The sequence below is a fragment of the Danio rerio genome, chromosome 20, assembly GCF_049306965.1.
Source record: "Danio rerio strain Tuebingen ecotype United States chromosome 20, GRCz12tu, whole genome shotgun sequence".
Classification (NCBI taxonomy): Eukaryota; Metazoa; Chordata; class Actinopteri; order Cypriniformes; family Danionidae; genus Danio; species Danio rerio.
Genome location: NC_133195.1, coordinates 39,668,488 through 39,695,331, shown reverse-complemented (window position 1 = coordinate 39,695,331; position 26,844 = coordinate 39,668,488). Strand labels below are relative to the sequence as shown.

At 34.5% G+C, this 26,844-nt stretch overlaps 2 protein-coding genes and 1 long non-coding RNA gene across 32 annotated transcripts in view; 2 read left to right on the top strand and 1 right to left on the bottom strand.

The window, feature by feature from the left end:
- The window catches only part of enah (ENAH actin regulator), a 206,182-nt gene extending 202,381 nt beyond the window's left edge, over positions 1 to 3,801 (top strand). For all 29 annotated transcript variants that reach the window (XM_073932427.1, XM_073932425.1, XM_073932424.1 and 26 more), the window contains 1 exon segment: positions 1,411 to 3,801. In XM_073932427.1, the coding sequence (XP_073788528.1) occupies positions 1,411 to 1,448 (38 nt within the window). In that variant the 3' untranslated portion in view covers positions 1,449 to 3,801.
- LOC141379378 (uncharacterized) lies at positions 2,679 to 6,644 on the bottom strand. The gene is made up of 2 exons (XR_012395966.1): positions 6,517 to 6,644; positions 2,679 to 6,304 (listed from the first exon to the last, which is right to left on the bottom strand). It is a non-coding gene; the product is annotated as an uncharacterized lncRNA (long non-coding RNA).
- A 222-nt stretch (positions 6,645 to 6,866) lies between these two features.
- lbr (lamin B receptor) lies at positions 6,867 to 25,843 on the top strand. Of its 2 annotated transcripts, none has more exon segments than NM_001002720.1 (14): positions 6,867 to 6,941; positions 12,727 to 12,900; positions 13,953 to 14,165; positions 15,491 to 15,580; positions 16,362 to 16,542; positions 17,633 to 17,829; positions 19,047 to 19,101; positions 19,198 to 19,392; positions 19,967 to 20,070; positions 21,691 to 21,816; positions 21,887 to 22,055; positions 22,196 to 22,276; positions 22,375 to 22,497; positions 24,582 to 25,242. In NM_001002720.1, coding segments are annotated over 13 exon segments (1,860 nt in total). In that variant the 5' UTR covers positions 6,867 to 6,941; positions 12,727 to 12,735; the 3' UTR covers positions 24,743 to 25,242.
- Positions 25,844 to 26,844: the final 1,001 nt, after the last annotated feature.

Sequence of the window (26,844 nt, the reverse complement as noted above, 5' to 3'; positions counted from 1 at the left end):
ACACACACACACACACACATTATATATATATATATATATATATATATATATATATATATATATACACTCTGTATTTGTTTTATTATTGGTTAAATTGGTAAAATGAAAAAACTGGAATGGATAGAGAAGATATTTAATTTGATTTTCTTTATTTTATACAAAAAAATCTTTTCAAATTGAAATGAAAGAAATCGATTCAAATTTATGAGCTGGCTTGGATAGTGAAAACATTTTATTTTATTCATTTTGTACAAATAAAAAACGTTTACTAAATTGATTTAAATTAATGAGCTGGCATGGACAATGAGGATATTTTTTATTTTGTACAAATAAAAAACTTTTACAAAATTGGTTAAAATTGATAGGGAAGATGTTTAATTAATTTTATAGAAAAAACTTCAAGAAAATGATTCAAATTAATGAGCTGGGTTGGATAGTGAAGATAATTTATTTTATTTATTTTGCACAAATAAAAAAACTTTTAAGAAATCTATTCAAATTATTTAGCTGGCATGGACAGTGAGGATATTTTATTTTATTTAGTTTGTACAAATAAAATACTTTTACGAAATTGATTCAAATAATTAGCTGGACTACTGAAATGAGCACACAAACACTGGCTAATGTGGGCCATCTAAGATATAAAGATGTATACTGTGTTGTTTCATAGTTTTAACGTGTTCACCAGTAGCTATGTTTCCATTTACCCATTTTTATGAGCGTTTTAGATGTGTATACAAAAATTTATGCACATAACCGAGTACGATTTTTTTTCGATGCAAAAAAATGGAACTTTTTACCGAACATATTCCAGTATGAGCGTTAAAGTCATGTGATTTTGTTATAAGAGATCATGTGATAATAAAATGTGTGTAAATGGACAAACCAGCAGGCTGAGCACACTGTAAAACATCTGAAATGCTGTTTTGCTCATTTTAAAATGCATTAACCATTTCAGTATTAGTGTTGTATTATTAATTACCTTCAGAACTGTCAAGAGGATCTGTGCTGCGTGTCTCATGCATTCAAACGCCACCATGCGTTCATTGTATGTCGGCATTGCCTTCTGAGGCACAAGTGATTTATTAAATAAAGAAAAGATTCACGCATCTTCTCCTACTGCAGCAAATTCCGCTTTTACTTTTGATATTTGGTGCAAGTTAATCAGAAAGTGATGATTTTGTTCTCCAATTCATTTGATGGAAACGCTGCTTAATATGCTCGTCTTTTTGCGATATTCCAGTTTTGCGCATACATTCAATTAGCATTTTTTGATGGAAACAGCTATTGTTGGAAAAACATTTTAAAAAACAATAAATAAGCAGGTCTGTTGACCTCAGGCTGTGAACTGTAAAGCAACTGATCTGAACTAAACCGTTTCTAATGTTGGTGTCGTCTCTGTGTTTTCAGCAATCAGGGAGGAGCTGGGCAAGTCGAACTCTGCATAGAAGAGGCCGAAGTGCACCTGTATTTTTTTAAAAACCACAATCTGTCACTTCAGAGGTCAGCTTCAGTTTAAGACACTATCTCAAAAGCAATGAAAATGGGAAAATTACAGTTTTAACTAGTGGTGATCACAATAACAATGAAAATTGGGAAAGATCTGTTGGATATAATGCCTTGGAAAGACATAAGTATTGAGCGCGGGGTGATGGAGGGCGTAAGAGCAAGAGGATAAGACGACGTCTCTACGCGACGCCGTACACCAAATGCCCCAATCGAAGGCAGTCGGAAACGAAGTTGACTGTCAGTATGCAATGGATGACTTTTACTGTGGAAAGAAAATGACGGGGGGAAAAAAGACAAACTATTACTGAATCACATACTGTATTAACCATTGAAGAGTGAAATTGTAAATCAAGCAGATGACATTCATTCTACGGCACATTGTTTAGCAAAGGGCAGGCTTTGTTTATGAATTTACGAAGGCGTTTGGAGACTCGAGTTGGCCTTGTATAGAGCAAAACCTTGAAATCGGGCCAACCAGCCGAGTACGGTCTATTGCTGCAGGACTCTAAAGCTTGTCTTCCTACTATTTTAACCAGAATATGTACATTTAAAATGACGATGAAATAAACATTATATCTGCAAGTCATTCAATCAATCTGTTCCAATGTACGCCATGATCACATCAGGTAGCTTAACTCGCTCTTTCAGTCGGTTTCCATTATTCTTCAAGAAGCGAATGCCACTGTTATCTGTAAACCTTCTTCGTCTTGTGTGTTCGCTAAGAAGATCACGAAGGACAATGCCTTTCTACTGTACATCGTTGTAGCTCTTTACCAAAATCCTCTCAGCCAATCGAAGTTAAGGTCGACGTCAACGTCATCTCAAGACCATATCTGTAGATAGTGCTAACCAGAAACTTTTTATTCACGTAGGCTCTTTTTTTTTTTTTGTATTTCTTTCGATTTCGGTGCATGTCGTCTTATGAACGGGAAGGGGGACAAAATGGTTGCCACGAAAAATAATTTAGTTATTCAGTTCATAAGCAATAAGTGTAGCATTGTTCCACGTCTCTTTTTTTTCCGTTTGTTTCCATAATCATCCACTTTGCCCTCAAAACGTGGATGAATGATGTTCTCCAAGTGCAGTTCACAACGGACACCTCTTTATAGCCATAATAAATTTGCAGGGTTTAACTCATTTTACGTTTTATTTTGGGATTTACGCAAGTGGAAGATCTCGCGTATTCATCTAGCATGGGGTATAAACCACCTAAAATTTAACGAGGGCCAAGAAACTGGCTCTGTTTTTCAGAGGAGCTTTATCTTCCAACACGCTTATTTTTTGTTATGGAAACTTTTATTGGGAAATCTGCTTTTTAAGACCGAAATCTTTGTACAAACGTGAAGTGTGATAATAGGCTGTGCGAATTTTGAGGAGAATTCTTGAGAACATGAATTTGTGACGTTCTCTCAGATCAGATTTCTTTCTTTTTCTCGGTTATCCGTTTCCCCCATGCTATGCTCACTTGTCGATCCTTTTGTCGTTACTTTTATGTAGTTCGAAACCATCAATCTCTCAAGGAATCGGAGCGTTTGTATAGAGTGTTTACAGCATTGATTGCACTTTAAAAACCCAGAAGTTCAAATGATATTATTGCTGACACGACCGGCCGTCACTTTGTGATCGGCTGCATCACCAAAGCTAAACGGTAAACTCTAGAACGTCACACACTCCTGATCCACCTTTGTTTTGACGACAAATAACGTTTGACGATCGGTCTATAGGTTAAACAGGTAAAATATTTTGATCAGGGTTGATTCATTCCTGGATAAACCTGTTTGTGATCTTCATGGTTTGTGCCTTGTTCGGAAGTTGCATTTGATATGTCGAAAATATAAAAGCGTATATATAGAGAGTATTAATTTAGGGCCTGCCATAACTTTATTCGTTTCTTTTGCATTTTGCTTCAGTGAGTTGCAAAGGACGCTTTTACGATTTTTGGTTCAAATCAAACATGCATTCACATTCTTCTGTGTCATTTTTTTTTCTTGCATTCTGTTGCATTACAGTGTGGTTTGTGGTATGGTTAAGACCATGTATGCTGGTGGGATCTGAGAAACTGATCTTTGATGGCGGGAGTCAGTTGAACGCTGTTGACGGCACAATAAGTCTCGATTATGAGCAGACCGTGCTGGTCAGATTCAACTGAAGGTCCTTTTTAATGCAATTTTCAGTTTCCTTATCTTTCTATTTTATCGTTCATGTTGTACCATACTGTTTTCATGTTAATTAGAAGTTTCTTACACGCTAACATTGTTTTGTTTGAGCAAATTAAATAAAAATTGCAATACATTGGTGTTTGCGTTTCTTTCTGAATTGTAACATTGACATGACTTGTTTGGATTTTTTATTTGATATATTTAGGTTTTTTTTGCTTGTATTTCTATAAAAATAGGTAAGACCTTAAGAAACTTTTCTCTATAGATAAACCATAGTAAAAAAAAATACTACAACAAAAAGTTGTGGTGACTAAAATAAGTGCGCTTAAAGGGATAGTTCACCCAAAAATGTATTATGCCATCATTTACGAACCTTTGTTTCAAACATGTGACTCTCTTTGTTCTGTTAAAGACTAAAGAAGATATTTAGATAAAAGCTTTAAACCTGTAACTATTGATTTCTGTACCATGTAAACCCTGTGAAAATCACTAAATAAAATAAGTTAGTTTAACTTAAAATGATTTAAAAATTTACTTTGACTTAATGAAAGGGAGTTGGAGGTAACTTAAAAACTGATATTAAGCAGAACTCAAGCCTAATGAGTTATGTATGAATTAATTCGTTTTTTTGTGTTAACTCTAATGCTACACTTTCAGAAATAAAGGTACAAAACCAGTGGGGTGGGCAGTACCTTTTCAAAAGGTAATTTTTTTTTCTTACCAGGTCCTTAAATGTACGTTATAATACTTAAAACGTACATGTGTACCTCAAAGTAACTTAAAGGTACAAAAGTGAACCTTAAAATTACAAAACTGTACCCTAAAGGTACTAATGTCCACCTATATGGTACAAAAGTGTACTTTTTGAAAAGGTACCACCCCAGACACAGATTTGGCACCTTTATTTTTGAGAGTGTAGAATCTACATTAAACAATTTTACTTTACTAATGATCTAAATGTTTGACGAAATCAACAAATAATAAATGTATAATACATATAAATACTTATGGCTCTCTCTCTCTTTCTGCGATTTATAAGGATGAACCTTAATAAAATGGGAATGGTTGGTGATATTAACGTCCTGTTTGTGGCACATTAGAATATGTGAGGGGGCTTGTAAATAACTCATGAAAGAATAAAGTTACGTTTAAAACCAAGTACACCATTGTTTTTCTTGTGAAATTCCCAACAAGTTTATTAAGGCGTATTCATATAAACATATAAATGGCCCACCGTGTGTGTGCGTATATAAGTTTATAGTATTCAAGCTATTTGGTTTCAAAACCAAATTCCTAAAAAACTTTAAGTTGACTTAATTTATGGTCTTAGTATGTGTATAGTGTTTCACCTACTATGAAAGTCAGTGGTTACAGGTTCTTCAAAATATCTTATTTAATGTTAAACAGAAGAATGAAACTCAGAAAGGTTTGGAACCACTTTAGGAAAGTACCTATAAATATAAAATGTTCCATTGACATTCAGCATAAGATACATTTCTGTAAAAATTAAACTGTTATTCTGACCTGTATGAATTAAAATATGTGAGCAATTACAAAATTACTATATTTTAAATTAGAAATTTGCAGACAAATGGGTTTGACATAATGATTTAGAAAAAAGCATAAAGTTTTAAATTTACAGTATTTTTTTAGCTGCTTTGATGTCCTGAAATTAACATCATCCAATGATTATTGTTCTTTATGCCAAGATGAGTTTTTTTGTAAATATGTTATTAAATTGAATGCATGTATAGTGGATGTCTGTTGTTTTTTTATGCACACTGTGTTTATAGTCTTTGATAAAACATATTTGAGTCAATATCTACTCAAATCTAGATCTTTTGATTTTGGAATTGTAAAACACAGCTTATGCAAACGCTGCCACTTTTGTGTCTGCTGTGCTGTTGCACGGCTAAGCTGTATCAAACAGGAAGAAGGCAGCACTGAGCAAACACTGCAACAAAAGCTGAATATTACTCAAACAGCCACTGCACTGAACACACTTCTTAAACGCAGCTCAAACAATCTTACTGGTTCAGAAAGCAGCTACTAGAAAATGTGCACAACTCCAGACTGAGCACATAAATGCACTGCTAAAGTTCAGCTAAGGTCAAATGCAGCAATGCAATTTTGCTAAAACGGAAACTGAGTAAGACTTAGAGTAAGTATTAGACACCTACTCTTAAACATAACCAACAAAAAGCTGGTTGGATTAGTTGATAAGACTGCAAGCTGAATGTATTTGGTTATTGTTAAAATACATTGCTAGTTACTATTTAATTATTCTAGATTTAGATTTCTATCAATCATAGCACTATAATTAATTGAATATTGTAATATTAACTTATACACAGGTAACTTAAATCATAGCAGTTTACTCTGTGCTCACAACTAACTGTTATTTACCTTACTAATGCAAGTTGAAATGTGTTTAATATAATTATTACCTGTTTCAAAGTGGCCTTAATTTTCATTTGAAGCTAATTTTTAATTGTTTTAACAGTAGTTGACAAGTTTGTATTATATTCAAACCACAAAACAAGAGTGTGGTTGTGTTCAGCAGAAGTACCTGTCAGTCAAGATGAATTACAAGTTAACAATAGGAGGGTAAAAGCATGTTTCGGAACGGCTGTAACCTGTAAAAGATACAATAATAAATACAAATATATATTAAAAATATGTAGCGGAAGATTTTGTCGACCTGTTTTGGTCATTTTGTATTAACAACCATTGCCCTCCACAGTATAACAAAGAGCATAGAATCTCTCAAGTCATTTAAAGCTCTTTGGTATAAGTATGAAAAACAAGCTATTAACTTAAATTTCGGTTATTTGAGCGTTTCACTGACCCTTCTCGTGCCTTTACCCATTAATTACCAACTATATTTGACTTAAAAACTTATGGCATTTATAAGTGTGACGTCGTCTGTCTGTCCTGTCCCTCTCTCTTCTTCTCATATCTCACCGATCAACTGTCTCGCCTGAAGAGGACTCCATTTTGTAAACCTCGATTCTCTTCAAGCTCAAATGCCTCGCCTCCAATCAACGCTCACGCAAAGCCCTCCTTCGACCAATCAGAAAATTCAGAAATTTAAAAACAGGTCGCCCCACCCAATCACAGCGCTTCCCGCCCTCAAAACGCTGGTAGGTTGAGCAGTCACAGAGGGAGGAACGAGTTCAGAGCGGGGGCCAGCGTTTTAAAACAATATTCTTTATTTTATGAACTTCCACGGATAAGCTTTAGTGATTTTTAGGAAAATAAGGTCGACTGAAGGTAAGAAAGTTTTATAAATTGACTTTGCGTGCTTAAAGTTTTTGTCTGGGAATGTATTTATAGGGATTGCGTAGTTAACGGTACAGAAATACATTCAGCGCTCAGTCCGACCCAACTCTCTTTCTGAAGTACACATAACATGTTGCTTGTCTTTCTGCATATCTCTATATGAAAGATACAGTTTAGAAAACATTATGTTTTCTATTATGTGTAATTCTCAAAGCTGTTATTTGTTGTTTTGGTATTTGACTTGAATTGAAACTCCGGTTTCCAGCCGAGTCGTTGCACAGGAAACTTGGGCACGGCGCGCATTTACTGCTCCTCCATCACAGCTCGTCTGTTTTACCACACTAATACAACTTTATACTGTTTTATCAACTAGTTTTGAATTCATAATTTATATCGAACCTTTCAGTTTCATTACGTTGTTTGTGCACGAAAGTGCACGTGACTCTCTCCACTCTTGTGTAAAATAATCGCACATAAAGATCATTTTACTCTGCTTTGACAGTAAATATGTGTTAAATACACTATACGTTCATTGTAATAACTGTTTTTGTTCCCATAGTTCATTGATTCTCGTTTAATGTTGCTGTTTACGAGTCTCTCTCACATGCAGACTGACAATGGTTTTGAATACATGACGTTTTCCCTCCATTCCGGTGTCATTCTTCTGCTGTGTTAAAGGAGCAGCATGGCAATCCACACTAGAGCCTCTAGATCACATTTAAACTACACAAAAGCTTAACACAAACAGCTTAAATTTCCATATTGACTTTTTATGAAATATGTAGGATTTATATCCAATCTTCAAATATATAAGATGTGGTGTTCTGTTGTAGTGTTTTTTGAAGTAAGATTAAAAATGAAAACCGTGACCATTGTTGTCTGAAATACTATTGCTTTAAAAGATTTAAGTAGTAGTAGTAGTAGTAGTTGAGTTGTAGTAGTAGTTTTGAATAGCTGCTGGCAGTGATAGTAAGCGCGCGCGTGTCGTCGTGTGCCCACATATTTGCATAACAAAACCAGGCAGACTCCGCCCACTCACATTCTCAGTTTAAATCTTTTGCTCTGTGGTTTCACCTAAACTCCCTGAAGCACATGGGATATCTGGATTTCTGCAGGACTTCAACTCAGTGCTGGGTGTGTGTCAGTGAGCTCTGGATCAGGAATGTCTGGAATGTGCTTCATTGGATTAGATGGTTTTAGGGTTGAAGGCTTATGTTTTTATGGCCTTTCTCTCCATATGGCTTTAATATGAAGTTCGGGGTGTTTCCTGTATGGTGTGTCTGCTAAAAGGGTATCTTCTAGATGTGTGAGCAGTTGTAATTATGATTCTGGCTTCATTTTGACAAATTTAATGTGTTGGTGGTAGGGCTGGGCCGATAAACGATATTATATCAAATTGCGATAATTTATGTGTTGATAACTATGATTAGCCTTGGGCTTTTTTACTCTATATTGATCTAAGAGCCAATCACACAGCAGGAATGTACAGCAATGGAAATCTAGAAGTGTGTTGATATAATTTCCTCTGCTAAAAATTGGTTATGCTATTTAATTGACGCTTTCATTTTTGCGGCTTCAGTCATTGTTGGGATACTCTTGAACCTGTTAGCATTAACAACTAAATATATTGTTATTGTTCAATATGGAAAATAATTAATCGAGGTTGCATTTTTGCCATATCGCCCAGCCCTAGTTAGTGGTAAGGAAACTGTTTCATGTATTGGTGTTTGGTTTTTGCTCTGTGAATTTTTAATATCTGAATTTTAGAATGTTCACATGTGTGTTATGATGAATTGCTGTCTTTTAATGGTAGACTGGTGTTTTTTTATATTTAGAGATTGTTTAGCCTTTTATTTTTCATTTTACATTACAGATGTTTTGTTGAAATATGTCATAAGGGATATTCAGAAAATTATTTCAGTTACATTTTAAGCTTTTATTATACTGGAATAATAATAATAGATTTTTAAAATTATTTTTGGTGGGTTTATTTTCTATTATTATATTCTGCATAATTTTGCAGTCTGAATTAGCCATGGGACGATTACCGGTTTCGAGGTTTACCGCAGTTTGGGAAAGACAAGGTTTTAAAACCGCAAAAATTCTGTTATACCATTCCTAAGGTATGTGTAAGGTATTTTTGTGTGTGTGTTTGTGATAAAGAAATCTGTGTTTTTGAAATCAATGAAGACATCAGAAGTCAATGATTTAATTATGAATTATTTACCGTGACATGTTTACTGTTTTAGAATATTATAAATGTTTCTTAAAATAAAATATATTGTGTTCAATAAGGTAAAAAGTAGTTTTTTTAACCTGACATTTTAAAAAAAGCACATTTTAGACCAGTAATCACAATATCGTGAAACAGTGATATTTTTATCCAGGGTTATCATACCGTCCGAAACTTATACTGGCCCATGCCTAGTCTGAATTAGGGCTGCACAGAAAAAACATTAATCACGATTAATAATGGCAATTATTGTTTTGATTAACATTTATTCACTTGTGTATTATTGAATTTCACAGCCACAAATATAGAAAACAAACAAACAAACATGACAATATTTATTTACTGATTGTCACAAATATCGTTATTGTGATAAAAAATATTATTAATCGTACAGCCCTAGTCTGAATGGTTGTAGTTTTTATTTTTGTTAAATCTTTGCAGTAAGGTTTCATTTGTTAAAATAAGTTACGTTAATGTAGTCATGTAAAGCTTCTAAGCATTTATTCATCTTAGTTATTGTTGCTAATGTTAACTAATTCATATATTGGTAACCGATTAGGCATGGGCCGGTATATGATTCTGATGGTATTAGGGCTGGGCGATTTGGCCTAAAATCAAAATTCTGATTAATTGAGCATTTTAACTCAATTACGAATAATGAATGGTTCTTTTATTTATTTAATTTTTTGCCCTCTCTGTGCCTGTGGTATGTGCCTGTGTGAAGCCTGCTCCAGATCATTCACTGCACTTGACACAGAAGTGTAAACAGAGCGGGGTCACGTGACTCCACATGCGGTAAGGGAAGTAGTTGAAAAAAAAATTGACCTGGAAAATGTTGATCGATTAAAGGTTCTGAATGATTTTGATTACTTTTCAATTAATCACCCTGCCGTAGATGGTATGATAACCTTGGATAAAAATATTATGGTTTGACGGTATTGCAGGGCTCAACAATAAGGACTGCCCTATGGCCCGGGGCCAGTGTGAAAGATGCTTTGGACAGTAGACAGGATTATTACTGGCCCGATTGGGAAAGTGCTGCCTTGTCACTAAAGTTTAACTTGCCTGCGACTATTAGTCAATTGTGTGCATTTTAAGCTTGAGCTTTTTGGTCTTAAAATGCTATCTTCTCTGATGTCGATTGCTTTTCGGATCCTCCTATCTGTTTTGAAGCACGCTATTTTTTTCCGTATCCTGGTAACAACCAGTACAGCGAAGAGACGGCAACATGGCAGCAATATCAAATTAAAAGGCTAAATTAAAAACTTTTATAACGTCTTGGAAGCAGACATTTACATGAAAACACAACGAAAAAAATGGTGATTATTTTTATTTTTTATTTAATTAATTTATTTTTTTGCACAATTTGCCAGTCAGCCACCTTTTGTTAAATAATTTCAAACTGCAATAAAATACCTCCACATTTCCCATAATGCAATTTTCGTTTGCATAGCTCTGAATTGTGCTCATACATTTATTAACATTTTTCAAATATTGAAATTCTAGATTCACAGAAGTTATTTTTGACACATTATTTAAAATATGTGGCTAAAAAATAAGCATTAACTTGTCTTTTTTATTTATTTTTTTTTAATGGGGCCAGTGAAAATTTGGGCAGGGCAAGTAAAAATCTGAACCATTGGCCCGATTGGACCAGTAGAAAAAATCCTTAGTGTTGAACCCTGTATTGTGATTACTACTCTAAATGACATTTTTTTTAAAATATCCGGGTAAAAAACAAAAACTTTTTCCCCTTTGAACACAATATATTTTATATTGAGGAACATGTCAGACTAAATAATTCAAATAAATCATTGACTTCTGCTGTCTACATTAGTTTCAAAAACACAAATTTCTTTACAATTTAAAACTTCGTCTTTGGATGTCTTTTCTGCTGGAGATAATGTTGTCCAAAAAAAAACTAAAAAGAAAATAAATAAAAAAATCTTACATATACCATAAGAATGGTAAAACAGTAACTTTTGACTTTTCCAAATCGTGGTTTATCTTGAAAGCGTTTTTTTTTTTTTCTTACATGTTGGTTTTACGTTATAAGGCTAAATATTTTAGCATATTTATTTTAGAACAATTTTTTTTTTAAATATTTGTAAAATGTTGAGTAAAAAGGCTATCTTACAGATTTAAGAAGAAAAACTTCAAATTTAGTGTAATCTTGTTTTGGGACTCTATTCTTTAGAAACCCAACAAAGGGTGAGTGTCATCTCCAAATGTAATTAACCTAAAAAGAACAGAAAGTTGCTTCTGTTGGTTATACGTTGGAAAGATAGATGTTAAAAGTCCTCTCATCTGCCAGAAGTTGATGTTACAGGTACCTGTGTGATGGTAGAATCCCTGGCATAAAAGCTATTGAGAACTCAACAATAGCGCTGTTGCAGAGTACAGTGAGTGTGTAATTCAGACCCATCAGCACTTCTCAGGCTGCAGCTGACATCACCGCTTTTTTGTCATCAGGCCATGTGCAGCTACTCTGGTGTTTCCCTTATGCTTCACCATTGAATGTGTTTGAAATACTCACTGAGAATCTGTAAGGCTAAAATACTAGTTTTGAACGGAACACGCAATGCGTTTTTGAAGGTGAAGTGTGTCTTTTTTTCTATGTAAAATACTTAATATGCAGGGACAACTGTAATGAAGCAATTCATAGCATATACTGTGTACTGTGGCACAGTTAACCTAGGGCCCTGTGATTTCTATGATTTCAAAAATGAACTAATCCAATCATATAAAATTAAAATGTATTTTACTCTATAGTGCAGAATATCACTGAATTATTTAACATGATTTTGCATGAAGAATTCGGAAGCAGTGCACTACATTTAACATGATTTGAATTAGTGTCTTTTAATATATAAAACTACAAAAACAAATGTTTTGAGCATGTTTTGAGGTTAAGCGTTGAAGTCTGTTTGCCTTGTTTTCCTACTTGTGTTTTAGTATAACTTAATCAGAATGCTTAAACTGGTTGTAAAATCTGTTTGGTGATGCTACTGCACCAGAACTGAATTTAGAAATAGTTTTGAAACAAATCTTTGCACTTAACAAGCAAATTAATTATTTATATGCTAATTGATGTCTGTGCGTAAAGGTTTCCCTATCCACGAGAGCAAAAGCGAAAGTGAACTTAATTTACGTCGTGTAGATAGCAAATGCGCTTATGGTGTGACGCAGCTGGCAGTTAAAGGCAATGGGAGATGACGCTCTGATTGGTTTATTCTCAAAACACACATATAACTCGTTAGGAAAATAAACTCAACCCTTTTAGACCATGTGCCACGGCGCAAAGCGGATTTTCCTGTCCTCATATTAGCACATATGAATTCTGACACACCCTGAATGCGTTTGCGCCCTGCGCTTTCCGTTTTGCGCATGGACCGTCAAAATAGAGCCCAAAATCATTAACAAAGTTGAGTGTTTAATAGTTAAGAACTCCATAAAATGTGTTGTATGGAATATGGAAAAATGTTTAATTTATTGCATATGTTTTTATCTTGTGAATTGATTTCTTTCTTTCTTTTTTTTAAGTAAACAAAGATGCCGCCTGCAAGGTTTCAGATTGGAGATACTGTAATGGGCCGCTGGCCCGGCAGTAACCTTTATTATGAGGTCAAGGTGATGAGTTTTGATAACAAGACTCGCCTCTACACCGTCATCTACAAAGATGGTACTGAGCTGGAGCTGAAGGAGTCAGACATCACGGTATGAAGCCTCTCTGACAGGTTTTCCAACATGACTCAAAGAGCATCCTTTGCTTTAGTTGAACTAAATGGGCCAGATGTGTTACTTATTTCTTTATATCTTTAGGAAGAGTATTCAGCATATCTGATTGATAAGTTGATATTTAATATTTCTGTTATTGATTACTCACCATCATATTGTTCTAATCCTCTGAGAGCTTTGTTTATCTTTGTAACACAAATTAGTATATATTTGAATAGAATCCATGGGCTTTTTGACCCTCCACATACAGCAACGGTTCAGAGATGTTCAAAGTCCAGACAAGGAACCAAAAACCTTTTCAAAACATTCCATGTGACTTCAGTGGTCATTATACGGTTTTATGAAGCTCCAAGATTAGATCTATGTGCCAAACAGCTGTAAGGACATGGTTTGCCTATGTCTTCTATACGTCAGATTAACGTGCACATTTACTATGAGTAATACAACAGTTGGGTGTTACACTGCTGACTCTTATGGCAAATACATTGTACAGCCTGTGGTAAACACGCTTTCTAATCTGACGCAGAATACACCGGTGAACTAAGTTGTTTTTAGAATTTTTTTGCACACAAAGTTGTCCTTGCAGCTTCTTATAGTTACAGTTGAACCACTGAAGTCACATGGAATGTTTTGAGTGTCTTTAGAACAATTCTGTCTATGGGGAGTCAGAGTCAAAATATAGTAATTTGTGTTTCTAAGATCTAAAATCTCCCATCAGATTGGATGTGAGAGTGAGAAATGAATAAGAATTTAAATTTTTGGGTGAACTAATCTCTTAATTGTCAAAGGCTTGGTTCACCCAAAAATAAAAAATCTTGAGCTTCTTTTGAACATGAAAGAAGATATTTTGAAAAATTTTGGAAGCCATTGATTTTCATAGTTTTTAATTTTAACTATGAATGACAGTGGATACTGGTTTCTTGCATTCTTCAACATATCTTTTTGTGACTGGCACTATGAATGTGACCTACATTATGACAACATAATAACATAATGTTGACTCTCATTAAATATTGTTGCCTTTGTTGCAGAGTGTGGTCATTTTTCAAACTGCTGGACGGTCGAGGTCAAGATCTCGATCACCGGGACGCTCGCCAGGACGTTCATCGGCACGTTCCCCGGGACGCCCACGTCGCAGTCGCTCCCGTTCACCAGCTAGGACGCCGCGCAGAGCTTCATCTCGCAGCACAGAAGTGCGCAAGGAAAAACTCAAAGAAGTGCTGGAGGTTCGACTCACTCCTGTGGTAAGGTTTTACTTGCAGTGGGTGTGCACATTAAAAGTCAAATGTTAAGGCTTGCTTTATTTATTTAGCTGTTTTATGATTACAATGGTGATAGGGCTGAACAATATTTAGTTTGTGCATTGATATCACAATATGTGTATCTGCAATAGTCACATGGCAGGAATAGATTATTTATTAAATATTAAAAAAAAAGATATTAAACAGAAGGTTGCTGGTTCGAGCCTCAACTGGTTCAGTTGGCGTTTCTGTGTGGAGTTTGCATGTTCTCCCTGCATTTGCGTTGGTTTCCTCTGGGTGCTCCGGTTTCCCCCACAGTCCAAAGACATGCGGTACAGGTGAATTGGATGGGCTAAATTGTCCTTAGTGTATAAGTGTGTATGGGTGGGTTTCCCAGAGATGGGTTGCAGCCAAAAGGGCATTCTCTGTGTAAAACATGTGCTGGCTAAGTTGGCAGTTCATTCCGCTGTGGCTACCCTGGATTAATAAAGGGACTAAGCCGAAAAGAAAACTAATAAATGAATTATATTAAACATTAGTATATCAAAGTATTTATACAGTAATGACCATGTTATTTGATGGTTGATTGTTCAGTTTTTGTATTTAAATAGTGTTAGACTACCAAGAAAACCATAAAACACTGTTTATTTAACTTTATTTTTACTCTGTTATTTATATATATGCTTGTAATTTATTGTATTATATGCAGATCTACTGCATAGAGAAATAATAGATCCTCGTTAGTATAAATGAATAAAATCTATCCAAATAGAGCTGTTCAAGTCATCCGGTGAATATCCCAATATAACAAAGTTGCTGCAAAAAATATACCGCAAAGTCAGATTTTTCAATAACGTGCAGCCCTAAATTTTATTTATTTTTTTTTAAATATAGGAATATTTTGAAATATTATTGCAGTCTAAAATAATTATTCTTTATTAATGTGTTTAAATGTAATTTCACACATGATGGAAATCTTGCAAAAACATTGCTCTTTTTTTTAACATTGTGCCACTTTTTTGTAATTGTTTTGTGACAACAGTGATACTTATTTTTTTAGGAATAATTAATTAATAGAAAATTCAAATTAACAAAATTTATTTGAAATAGAAAGCTTTAAATTGTAACTTTAATTTTCCTATAAATGCATTTTTGCTTTCATTATTTGATTCTTCTTTCCGATCTAACTTGACTCAGTCTTGTAAATAGTTACACTTATTTTTGGGTTTAATTTCTTTCACATCAGTTAACTCATGTTTACTGCTGTTATCTCATTTGTCTTTCCTCGTGAGTTCAAGTCACATATCCTTGACTGTCATCTCTTTCAGGCGATGAAACACGAGAACAACAGCAGCAACAGCAAATCTGAGAAGAAAGAGGAAAATAATACAGCTAAAGCAGCTCCTGTAGTCACAGAGGTATGAATGCATCAGCGATTCACATTATCAATAAAATTTTGATCACTAGCAGCAGCAAGTAAACCATCTTAATGTATCCTGTCACAAACTGGTCTTGTGAAGGCTGGAATGTCATGATGCATGCATGTATGTTGTGCCTCCCATGTGTGACAGGAGCCTATTTAGTTGTGCACACAAAGCTAAAGCTGACTGTGGGCTCTGTTTAATCATACTGTCACGTTTTTCAGCATTTTTCTCCCCTCGTGGGACAATTGAACAGGGTTTACAAAGCATGACCAGACTGCTTAAGCTTTACATTAGTACAGTCACGTTATAGAAAAGGCACAAGGTTTCAGTGGTAAACCTTCAGTCTTTGCATGACACAACACATAAACTTTTACACATAAATGTTTTTACTCTATTTAAACATGCAGTAATAGTTTTAAGGAGGGTGTGAACATAAATGTTAAAACTCAGAAATTTGGATTTGGTTAGATTGTAAAATATTTGTAATGCTCTCCAAACCTGCATGTATTTCATTAAAAATTTAGTTAAATGTTACTAACTTTATTTTTCCCCTTCAGTAGCATTTTTTTAGTGCTGCTTAATATTTCTGTTTGAAATAGAAATCGCTTATTTAATATAAATTGTCACATTTTAATTAGTCATTTCTTAATAAGTGTCAATTTTCAAAACAAAAAAAAGTTGGTTTCTGTTTCAACAGATGTGAAATTATTTATTTTGTAATCTGTAAATAATTTATGCTACTATTCAGTCTTGACTCACTGTAACGTTGTAACAGGAGAAGACAGAGACTGAATCAGAGAACCAGACAGGTGGACGATATAATCTACGGCGCAGGAAGGACCAGGGTGATGGCAAGGCTGTAGAGCTGGAGAAAGCCGTAGAGTCTGAGCCGTTATTGCAAACTAAAGCACCAGCAGCCGTCAAGACCGCCGATCTGGAGTTTGGAGGAAGAGTCGGTAAGCCTTTATCGATTTAATTTAATACTGTACTGTATGGCTTGCCGAAAATTAGAGCGCCCGTTAAATGGCTTAACATTTTCGCCAATGAATTTTCGGTGGCCAAAAATTTGGTTTGTCTCTAATAACAACACACTCTAAGATTTACATTGTTGCACATTTCTGGCTCTTAGACCAATCTAGAGTAAAAAAAAAAGTCCAGAGCTGATCATTGTTATTGACATAAATTTTATCGCGATTTGATATAATATCGTTTATCGGCCCTACCAAACTGTATTCTACTCTTGTTTGATAGACTGTGTTTCAGTAGCATTTTCCCCACATTTACTTATTTGTTAATGGTCTAGAATTGTCTCTTTTGGGTTAAAAATATAGGTTGTTGGGCTTCACAAAATATAATTTCAGCATCATTATCGCAATGTAGACATTTGCAGTGCAATGTTGAGTCTCAATTATAGTTGACCAGGAGCCACAAACACATGTGATCTGTAGAGTCACTGCAAAGTTTACCCACAATAGAGCTAAAGTTTATCATCAGAATGTGTTTTTAAGGCCTGTGAGACTGCACTGCAAAAATGCTTTTCTTACCAAGATATTTGGACTAGAAACAAGAGAAATGGAGAAGCATTTTCTATACAAGCAAAACACATGTTTTCAGAAATAATATGCCCAAATTAATTGAATTTCTCCTTCACAAGCAAATAATCTGTGCACAAAAGCATTTTTTCCATTGTGAATATTTAATTTCTGTACGCGAGTACTTTTAGACTCTCCAGAAAAATGTTAAAGCTTTTTATTTAAGCCATCTGGATGAATTGTATTGAGAATTTCACAAAAATTAGTGCAGATAAGTAAAATATCGTAACATCAGATTTTTGTAATATTGTGTCCAAATAGTAAATAAAAATATAAGGCTTAAAATAAACAAAAACATATAGCTTAAAGTTTTAAATTCTCTTTTACTACAGGTTAACAGCATCATGCACAGAAAAATATAATATAGGAATTATTGTCAGATTATTTATTCTTAATGTTTGTTTGAAAAGTGAAATGATTATGATAAAAGATTTGGCTCCCTCTTCTCCTTCAGGTGTGCTTTTCCTGATGTTTCTGCTGCCAGTGGCTGTGTTGGTATTGCTCATTCTCTGTGGGCAGAAGGATGCCAGTCTCCAGAGCTTTCCTCTTGAGCTTCCCGCTCTTCAGTCTGTCTGGGATTGCCAGGTCTTTGGCATCGTCCTGCTCTGGCTTCTCTTCCAGGCCGTCCTCTCCTTGCTCCCTGTCGGAAAGGTACCGTCCACAAACACATGACTCCCCGTGACCTGAGTTTAAGCGCATGACCACATAACTCTGTGGCTCTCTTTTTTTGTGTGCATGTTAGCTGCAGTAAAGCAGGCTAGATTAGATTAATCACTGGAAGTGGCATGCAGATTGAAAGCCTCGCTGGAAAACATCTGGTTTTGATTTCCAGACTCTTAAGGGTAATTAAGATAGGATCTAAAAATTGCTGCGCTTTTCCATGAGTTTGAGGTTAAGCTGATTATTTCAAGATGAGTTTGTCAGAAAAATCGTTTAATAGCGAGTACGTTTCTGAATTTGTTTATGTTTGGTCTGGGCAATTTTAGTTTTAGTTGCATCTGTGACCTTTAGGAGCTTGATGTATCAACTGTCATCTAGTTTAACAATGGTGGAAATATATAGCTTGTGTACAAGTAACAACTTGGTTCTTTATTAGAACCTTTAAAAATACAGCAGTTTTATAGGTGTTTTATCCAGTTTTGCAGTTATCTGTTTTTAACGCATCTTGCATAAGCCGAAACATCTCTTTGACAATTTTGTTAAGCATATTATCTTTTAGATTGTGTGTTTTTTATGATTAAAATGATTAGATTTTAGAACAGAAATTACTACATGGTTGTGTCATACCTCAAGGATTTGGGTTATTAGGCTGGTTTTTACACAAATATTGCAGAACCATTTTGTTTGACCCGACACTAGTTCCAGTGTTTAACTGTTAATATACTAAAGCAATCTTACTTAATACTTTAAATTAGTTTTTAATTTTAGTTTTGTGCTTTAGTCATTTTTATTAATATATATATATATATATATATATATATATATATAAAATTAAACTATAAATATATATAAAATTACACACTATACACTCTTTCTTTATGTTTTTGTTATTGGAAAAAATAAGACAAAAGAATAATCTTCATCCCCTTTAGTGAATTAAAATTGCAAATCAATGTAAATAAAGTAGCGTATACAATACAGATAAATGACTGTTAGTACTGCAGTACTGACAATACTACCACTTTAAAAGTACAGTATTTTGAAGTTTCAGTATCCTTACCATAGTACCTTACATGAAGTCTGCAACCCTAATTTATAATTTATTTTATTTCAGCTTTTAACTGACTTGTGTTCTCTTGTAAATTTGTGTGTGTCTCTCTCTCTCTCTCTCTTTCTTTGTCGCTTCCTCTCAATCCCTCACCCTACAGCTTGTTGAAGGAATGCCACTTAAGAATGGGAAAACTTTGAAATACAGGATTAATGGTCAGACTTCAAAATTTCTGATATCAGCAAATCTAATCTATATGGAATTTTTAAAATTTGACTGATTTAAAAAGCTTAATTTTCTTTCTGCGTCAGGTTTCTATGCATTACTCCTCACGGCTGTGGCAGCAGGTGTCGCTGTGTACCAGGAGGTGGATCTCAGCTACATCCATGCACACTTCTTGCAGTTCTACACCTCTGCCCTGCTCATCGCAACTCTCCTCAGCATCTACCTGTTCATCCGCTCCCGCTGGGCATCTAAAGATGAGCTAGCTCCCGGAGGAAACTCTGGTAAGGCCATATAAAATCAGCCAGCACTAACTGACTTCTTCCTCTTTGGTTTAGCATTTTTTCACTTGTGGTTTTTCACAAATGGTTTATTATCCTCATTATTCACGCTCAAAGGGATAGTTCACCCAAAATGTAAGTTTACTCATCCTCGAAGAGTTCCAGACCTTTAGGAGATTCTTTATTCTGTTGCATACTTAAGAAGATATTTTGAAGAAAGCTGAGGACCAGTACCATTTCCTTTTATTCTTTAATATAGAATTAAATAGTAACCCTTTTTTTTTTTATTTTTTTTTTTAGTGTTCAACTAAAAGTCAGTCAAACCGGTTTGGACCAAGTAAACGATGGGTAAATGATGACAATTTTCAGTTTTAAAGTTTTGGATGAACTATCCCTTTAAATAATCGTCCAAGCTGTCTCATAACTCTTCTCGTTTTCATCTGTGCTGCTGATTAGGATAAACCAGCTACAATTGTTTATGATTATGAAATAAGCCTTTCAGTAAAATATTGCCATTTAAATGTTAGGCTTAGGTATTTTTAAAAAGATTATACATAATTTTTTATTATTCCTCTAGGCTACATCATTTATGACTTCTTCATGGGCAGAGAGTTAAATCCCCGTATCAAAAGCTTCGATATTAAGTTCTTCTGTGAAATGCGCCCTGGACTGATGGGTTGGGTGAGTATTGGTATTGTTTTGCAAAGCCTCATTCACAGGGTTCCCACAGGTCAGGGTTATGGAATATCATATAATGTTAAATTATTTATTTATTATTCGTCCAAATAAAGATCACTGGTAGTGTGAATCAAGGTTATTTTTGTAAACCAAAACTTGGTCTAAAAGCATTTTCTTTAACTGGCATAAAATAAAAAAATAAAAAAAAACTGAAAAACAAAACAAACTGATTAGATTTTTGACAATGTCATGCAGTCATTGTCTCTGTATAAATTATTTTTAAAATAATATCTTTATCTTTTAATCTTTAATAAAAAATCTAATCCAGCAATGAGACCATTGCGGATACACACATTGCGATATGTATGCTCAAATTATGTAATGTTCAGCCTTAAGCAAAACTTTTTTTTAGCAAATGAAGAAAATGTGTTTGTAAAAATGCCATCTACAGGTGGTTCTCTAAACAGCCAAATTATTGCTTTTGATAATTATTATTTTATTTCAGTTTTCAGAGGTTAATTTGTTATTTTGGTTAATTTGGGTAATTTATGGGTGGCATTTTTGTATGGAGTTTGCATGTTCTCCCCGTGGTTGTGTGGGTTTCCTCTGAGTGCTCTGGTTTCCCCCACAAGTCCAAAGACATGTGCTGTAGGTGAATTGGGTAAGCTAAAATTGTTCATAGTGTATGTGTGTGAATGAGTGTATGGGTGTTTCCCAGTGATTGGTTGCAGCTGGAAGGGCATCCGCTGCGTAAAACATGCTGGATAAGTTGGTGGTTCATTCCACTGTGGCAACCTCTGATTAGTAAAGGGACTAAGCCAAAACAAAAATGAATGTTCAATTTTTATACTTTAATACTGTTACTCTCCCCAGAAAAACTTTTTAATTTTGCTCAGTCACATTTCTTATATTTTATGCAAATGCACTGCGTAGAAAAAGACTTGATCATGCCAGTCAATCTAAATGAATGAATGAAATCTTTCCAAATAGAGCTATTCAAATCATCAGGTGATATTATAGTCACATCGCAGCAAAACAAAACCTTGCAATGTCAGATTTTTTCAATATTGTGCAGCCTAATAGGCATGTTTAAGTACATGATCTTTAATATGAAGTAGTTTGCCTTAATTCTTCATCATTAAAAACTTTTTTTCATTTGCATCTTTATGGTTTTGGATTCATGTCTGTTCAAACTTCAAACATTTTATTTTTATCACTAAGCGGTTTGCACAACACTTAACGTAAGCTGTGCAAGCTCCACACTTTGCTTTGGTTGGCATTGGACTTTTTTTTGTTAACTAAATTGATAAATATATACAACTAAATGTAATAAAAATGTGTTCACAAAAACTAAAATAATACTAACAAAGCTAAAGCCAAAGCTAAAACTAACCTCAAATTTACAGCAAATAAAAAAGCATTGAAATAAAATTCATATCTATAATAATAACCTTGGTGTGAATGAGGCTTGGTTAAACTGTTTTGTTAAACTGGTGTCGTAATTACTCCCTCTTGTGATCAAAATGATTAGTAATTCTCAGATCTTGTGTGATGTTTTTTGTTTTGTTCTATAAAATTATTTGACATATACTGAAGAAACACAATTGTCGGTTGTTTCCACAGGTGTTGATCAACTTTGCGATGTTGCTTGCTGAAATGAAGCAGCAGAATCTGGAGAATCCGTCTCCAGCGATGCTCCTGGTCAACATCTTCCAGCTCCTGTGGGTCATCGATGGCTTGTGGCATGAGGTACAAGTGTTTTTCAAATCAAAGACTAATGTGCTGTCATAACCAACTGACTAATCACACTGTATTTCAGGAGAAGCTGCTGACTATGATGGACATAATGTATGATGGCTTTGGATTTATGTTGACATTTGGAGATTTGGCTTTTGTTCCCTTTACGTTCACATGTCAAGCATACTATCTAGTCAACCATCCCAATGAGCTCTCAGTGTTCTGGATCATTACTCTCATTGCTATGAACGGTCAGTGTCTGACATATTTTCTCATGGTTTATTTCTTTAGACATGCTAAAAAGTACATCTAGATGATTATTTAGGTTTTTTAAAGGACATGGTGTCAATATACTCATGATTTAAGCTTGTGTTTTTGCCTTCTCTATCAGGAGTGGGATACTATATTTTCAGGAAAGCCAACTCTCAGAAGTTTGCCTTTAGGAAAAACCCTTCTGACCCGGCAGTGTCTCGTACGTGTTTTGAAATGGATGAACCAACACATGAATATATATGATTTTGTTTTTTTTTGATTGGTCAATTTAGATGTTTTTTTTTAATATCCTATCAGATCTGAAAACTATTCCTACTGCAACTGGAAAAAGTCTCATTGTGTCTGGTCTCTGGGGTTTCGTCCGTCATCCCAATTACCTGGGGGACATCATCATGGCTTTGGCCTGGTCTCTACCATGCGGTGAGTGTTTGACTTCATTTTACCCAGAGACCTCTAGCTTTGTTTCTGTTGTCGTTGTCATCAAAATGCTAAATAATTACCTCTATGATTGAGATCATCTCACACAAAGTGCTAATGTTTTATGCAGTATTTTGTGTATATAACCATTAATAGCCAATGACTTTAGAAAATGTAACAGCTGTAGTTCTTGAAAAAACAACGCTGTCTGAAAAATATACAGATATCCATAAATTATTTGTAGAAACACTCATTTAATTGCAAACCTATTACTATTATGCAAATAAAAATATATATTTAATTATTGTATTGAACTAATACAAAACAATCACTATAATACAACAGATTTTTTTTCAAATTATTTAAAGAGCCTCTATCATGCATTAAAAAAGGTTATATTTTGGTTTTGAGGCCTCTAACAACAGGCTGATATGCATGGAAGGTCAAAAAACACTTTCGAGTCTTATAATATGCATTTATTTTTACCTAATTATCCCAGCGACTCCCATATGCTTTATTTAGCAAGTCATTTGTGCCCAAACCCCTTCTTAGCACGATACTAATTTGGACTGATTGATCCGATGACCCAGTCTATTGCGATTGGTCGACTGCGTTCAGTGTGAGACCAAGAGAAATGGCCACCACAGCTTGTCAACAATTTTGAAGTAGCAGAGTTTAAGTGTGAGCCCAATGCAGGAGTACATTAAAGCAATGCAGTTTAACACCAGCATATTGCTCTATTCTTAACCGTAAATAAAAACAGCGACACACATTCAGTATTAATCCACACAGTGGCAAAAGCTGAACTATTTTGAAACTTGACCGCCGCACGTGTGTAAGGACAGACGATGGTGGCCATAGCTTTGAGAAATGGCAAATGGCAGAGGTGGTTTTATAAACGATATGAGAATATAAAAAGTTAAACAGATACACTACAAGTGGTTACGAGTAACAAAACAATTAAACACATAATTTGCAAGCTAGTGAAAACAATCGCACTTGAGTTACATGCACTTGTGAAATTGAGGGTGAAACTGATCCATGAACTGTGCACTGTAAAGTTCCTGTCAAGTTCTGACAAAGTCCCATACATCAATGGTCTTTTCTGATCATGTTTTTAACAAACGGCAGACGAATCCTCTGTTGTAACTGTAGATTGCTGTAGAAACAACACAGCACAAGGATGGGGCTTCAATGCTGAGGTATTTATTGCAAAAATAAACTTCAACCACTGACTCTTCACAGTTTCATCTTTGGGTGGAGAAAATAACATTAACTTTCTTTCACACTTCAGAGCACAGCGTCTTCATGACATGATTCAACCGGGATCTGCTACAGTGTTTGTCTTCTTTTTCTTTCTATTGTTTGTGGGCGGGGCCAGGGGGTTAAATTTTCCCAGGTCAGCGTGCACAACAAATGGGCGGGGCTTGAGTTTCGTACATCACTGATAATATATGTAAACAACTCTGAGTCAAATCTTTTATAGATGAATCAAAAGTTTTAAACTCCGAATTTGAGCCTTAGCTTGATATTTCACTTCACTTAAAGCTGTTACACACTGCATAGAAGGTCATTTTCAAAAACACATAATGGGCCTCTTTGATAATATTAAAAAATATATATTTTGAATGTGTATAATGAATATTGTTATGCAATATAAATGACATACATTATATATTTAATTTTTTAAAAATGTTTTTAGCTTTTAAATTTTAAACCATGGAGCTTTTATTTTGGTGGAAAACTGCACGGAAAATCCTGAAATGCTTCTCTTTTGTTGACAACTGATATATAATTCCTTCTTTTTAAAAACTTGCGAAGACGTTGGGTGAATGTTAAGTTTTCATATATATCAGCCTTGCAATGACACTGAAAACATTCTATCAAAAGATGACAATGATTTATATAATTATAAAAGCAATAAACCATATCACATTGTAGAATTAATTAAAGAATCTACTGGTAAATTGGCAAGTGACATTGTTTAATGTACTGACCAGTGTCGATTGTTATTATTTTATGATTCACTGTTTTGATAAAATGATATCTGACTAAAGCCAGCATTTGATTCTTGTGCTTTTCTGTAGGGTTCAACAATCTGGTCCCTTATTTTTACCTGATCTATTTGGTCACTCTGCTGGTGCACCGTAACGCACGGGACGAGCGTCAGTGCAGGAAAAAGTACGGCTCTGCATGGGAAGAGTACTGCAAAGCTGTCCCGTACCGCATTTTCCCAAGAGTATACTGAGACTTAGTCTGTTATGGACACTCGGGGCCTAAACAGGATGACACCGAACATCAGACAGGGAATGAGTCATTAGCAGCTTAGCCTCCTTTTTAAAGTCTTTTAAAAACAAAAACAATTACAATTGAGCACCAAAATCAAACCAATTTTTCAGTCACAAAGCGTTTACGGATTGTGGACACTGCCCCAGTTTGCAGAGTTTGATCTCTTAGATGTATATTATTGTACATATGTTTTTTTTTTTTTTTAACTCTTAAATTTGTGTTGCATAATCCTCAACTTGCCATCTCATCTGATGTACACACATATACACATTTAACGTATTTGCTTGGCTATTTACCATTGACTTTTTTTTATGACACATTGTGTAATGCTTTTGTATATTGTGTATGATGGGATTTTTTTATATGTGTATAGTAAGGAAAAGATGTAATGTTCGTTCTCAGGACCAGCAATTTGTGAAAAAAAAAATACAAAAAAAAAACAACTAAAAATAAGCAAAACTATATTTTCATAAGTTCTGTACATAGTTAAAACTTTTTTTGGTTTGATTTGCATTTTAGGCATTCATGCACTATGCTAAACCTTGTTTTTCATCCAAAGTTCACACAATTTGGCTTTGCTACCTCAGTTTTATTTCTGTAGAAAACCATGTATGAATTAGTTTTTTCTTTTTGAGTTTTGGAATCTGGTTTTCAGGCACTATATGAAGTGTATCTTTCTCAATCATAATTGTGTGCTGTGAACAAAAATGTTGAACTATGAACTTTAATCTTGTGCAAGGTAGCATGACTTTTCATTGAGGGTTTTAATGAAAAATGAAAAAAATGACAATGCTTAACTGTGAATGTGTATTGTAAAGCTTTTCTTAACCTATTACATCAGTCTCTCTTCTATGCAAGTATATCACTTGTGGGCATAACAGTTGTCCTAATGAGAGTTAAAAATAAGTGTTTCTAGTTAAGATGAGCTGTTACTTTATAGCAGTGAAAGAAAGCGTTGTACAATGTTATTTATCTGGTGTTCAATTGTGTTATTTGACAAGCAGTTTCTGTGTAAATGCCGTTTTTAATATTCATTATTGATTAAACCACTTTAGACAAACAGTATGCCGCATGTCTTGTCCCAAAACGAAATGTACAGATTGCTGAATTTATTCATTTACTTATCTAGAAATCCCTGACATATGTTGCATTGAGTTTGACTGTTGTGAATTCCTACTGTAGTTTGTCTTTTTCCATCATTTCATTTCTTTTTTTCCCCCGTCATTAGTTCCACTCACTGATCAAATCACTTGTAACTATGTGTGATAAAAACAGACTTTATTTAACCTTATTGTTACAAATACATTTAATATTTAATTTGCTTTTTGACTTGATATTTCGTATTTGTTTAATGAATGTAGTTTTATATTACAAAAATATTACATTAAGTAAAATATTGTCCAAAAAGTGACATTTTTGTTTTATAAAATAATGTTACTTGATTTTGTTACAGATTGGAATGGAAAATTACAGTATTAGAGTGACAACATTAGTCTTTTAGTCTCAGAAAAGAAAGTGTTTGAGTCTGTTTTATACTATTGTTTAGTTTAGTTCAGTTCAGCGGTGTCCAAACTCAATCCTGGAGGGCCGCGGTCCTACTGCGTTTAGCTCCAATTTGCTTGCCAAGAAGTTTCTAGTATATCTTAGTAAAAGACTGATTGGCTGGTTCAGGTGTGTATGGTTAGGGTTGGAACTAAACTCTTCAGTTCACCAGCCCTTCGGGACAGAGTTTGGAGACCCCTTGCTAAGTTTAGCTCTGCAGGTTATATTATCAGCAAACCTCACAGACTGAGCAGGAAATATGCATGCTTTGCACACAGACTAGACTCCAATAAAATCAATAAACCTGGAAGAATGGCATACTTGGACATTCAAATGTATCGCTCCATTGCTAAATATACATAAAAGTACACAGAATATAATTAAAACATAAAAATGTTTCGAGTTTTCTCCCTAAAGGTTAGGATTGCAGATAGAATAGAATGTACGTGCTGGTGTTAATGCCAGAAAAGTTTTCACAAACACACACACACACACACATATATACATATATAAGAATCG

Coding starts and splice junctions, on each gene's coding strand:
- lbr (XM_021468371.3), top strand. CDS start 12,736: ATGCCGCCTGCAAGGTTTCAGATTGGAGATACTGTAATGGGCCGCTGG. Junction 19,102..19,197: donor TTTGAAATACAGGATTAATG/GTCAGACTTCAA, acceptor TTTCTGCGTCAG/GTTTCTATGCATTACTCCTC. Junction 19,393..19,966: donor AGCTCCCGGAGGAAACTCTG/GTAAGGCCATAT, acceptor TTATTCCTCTAG/GCTACATCATTTATGACTTC.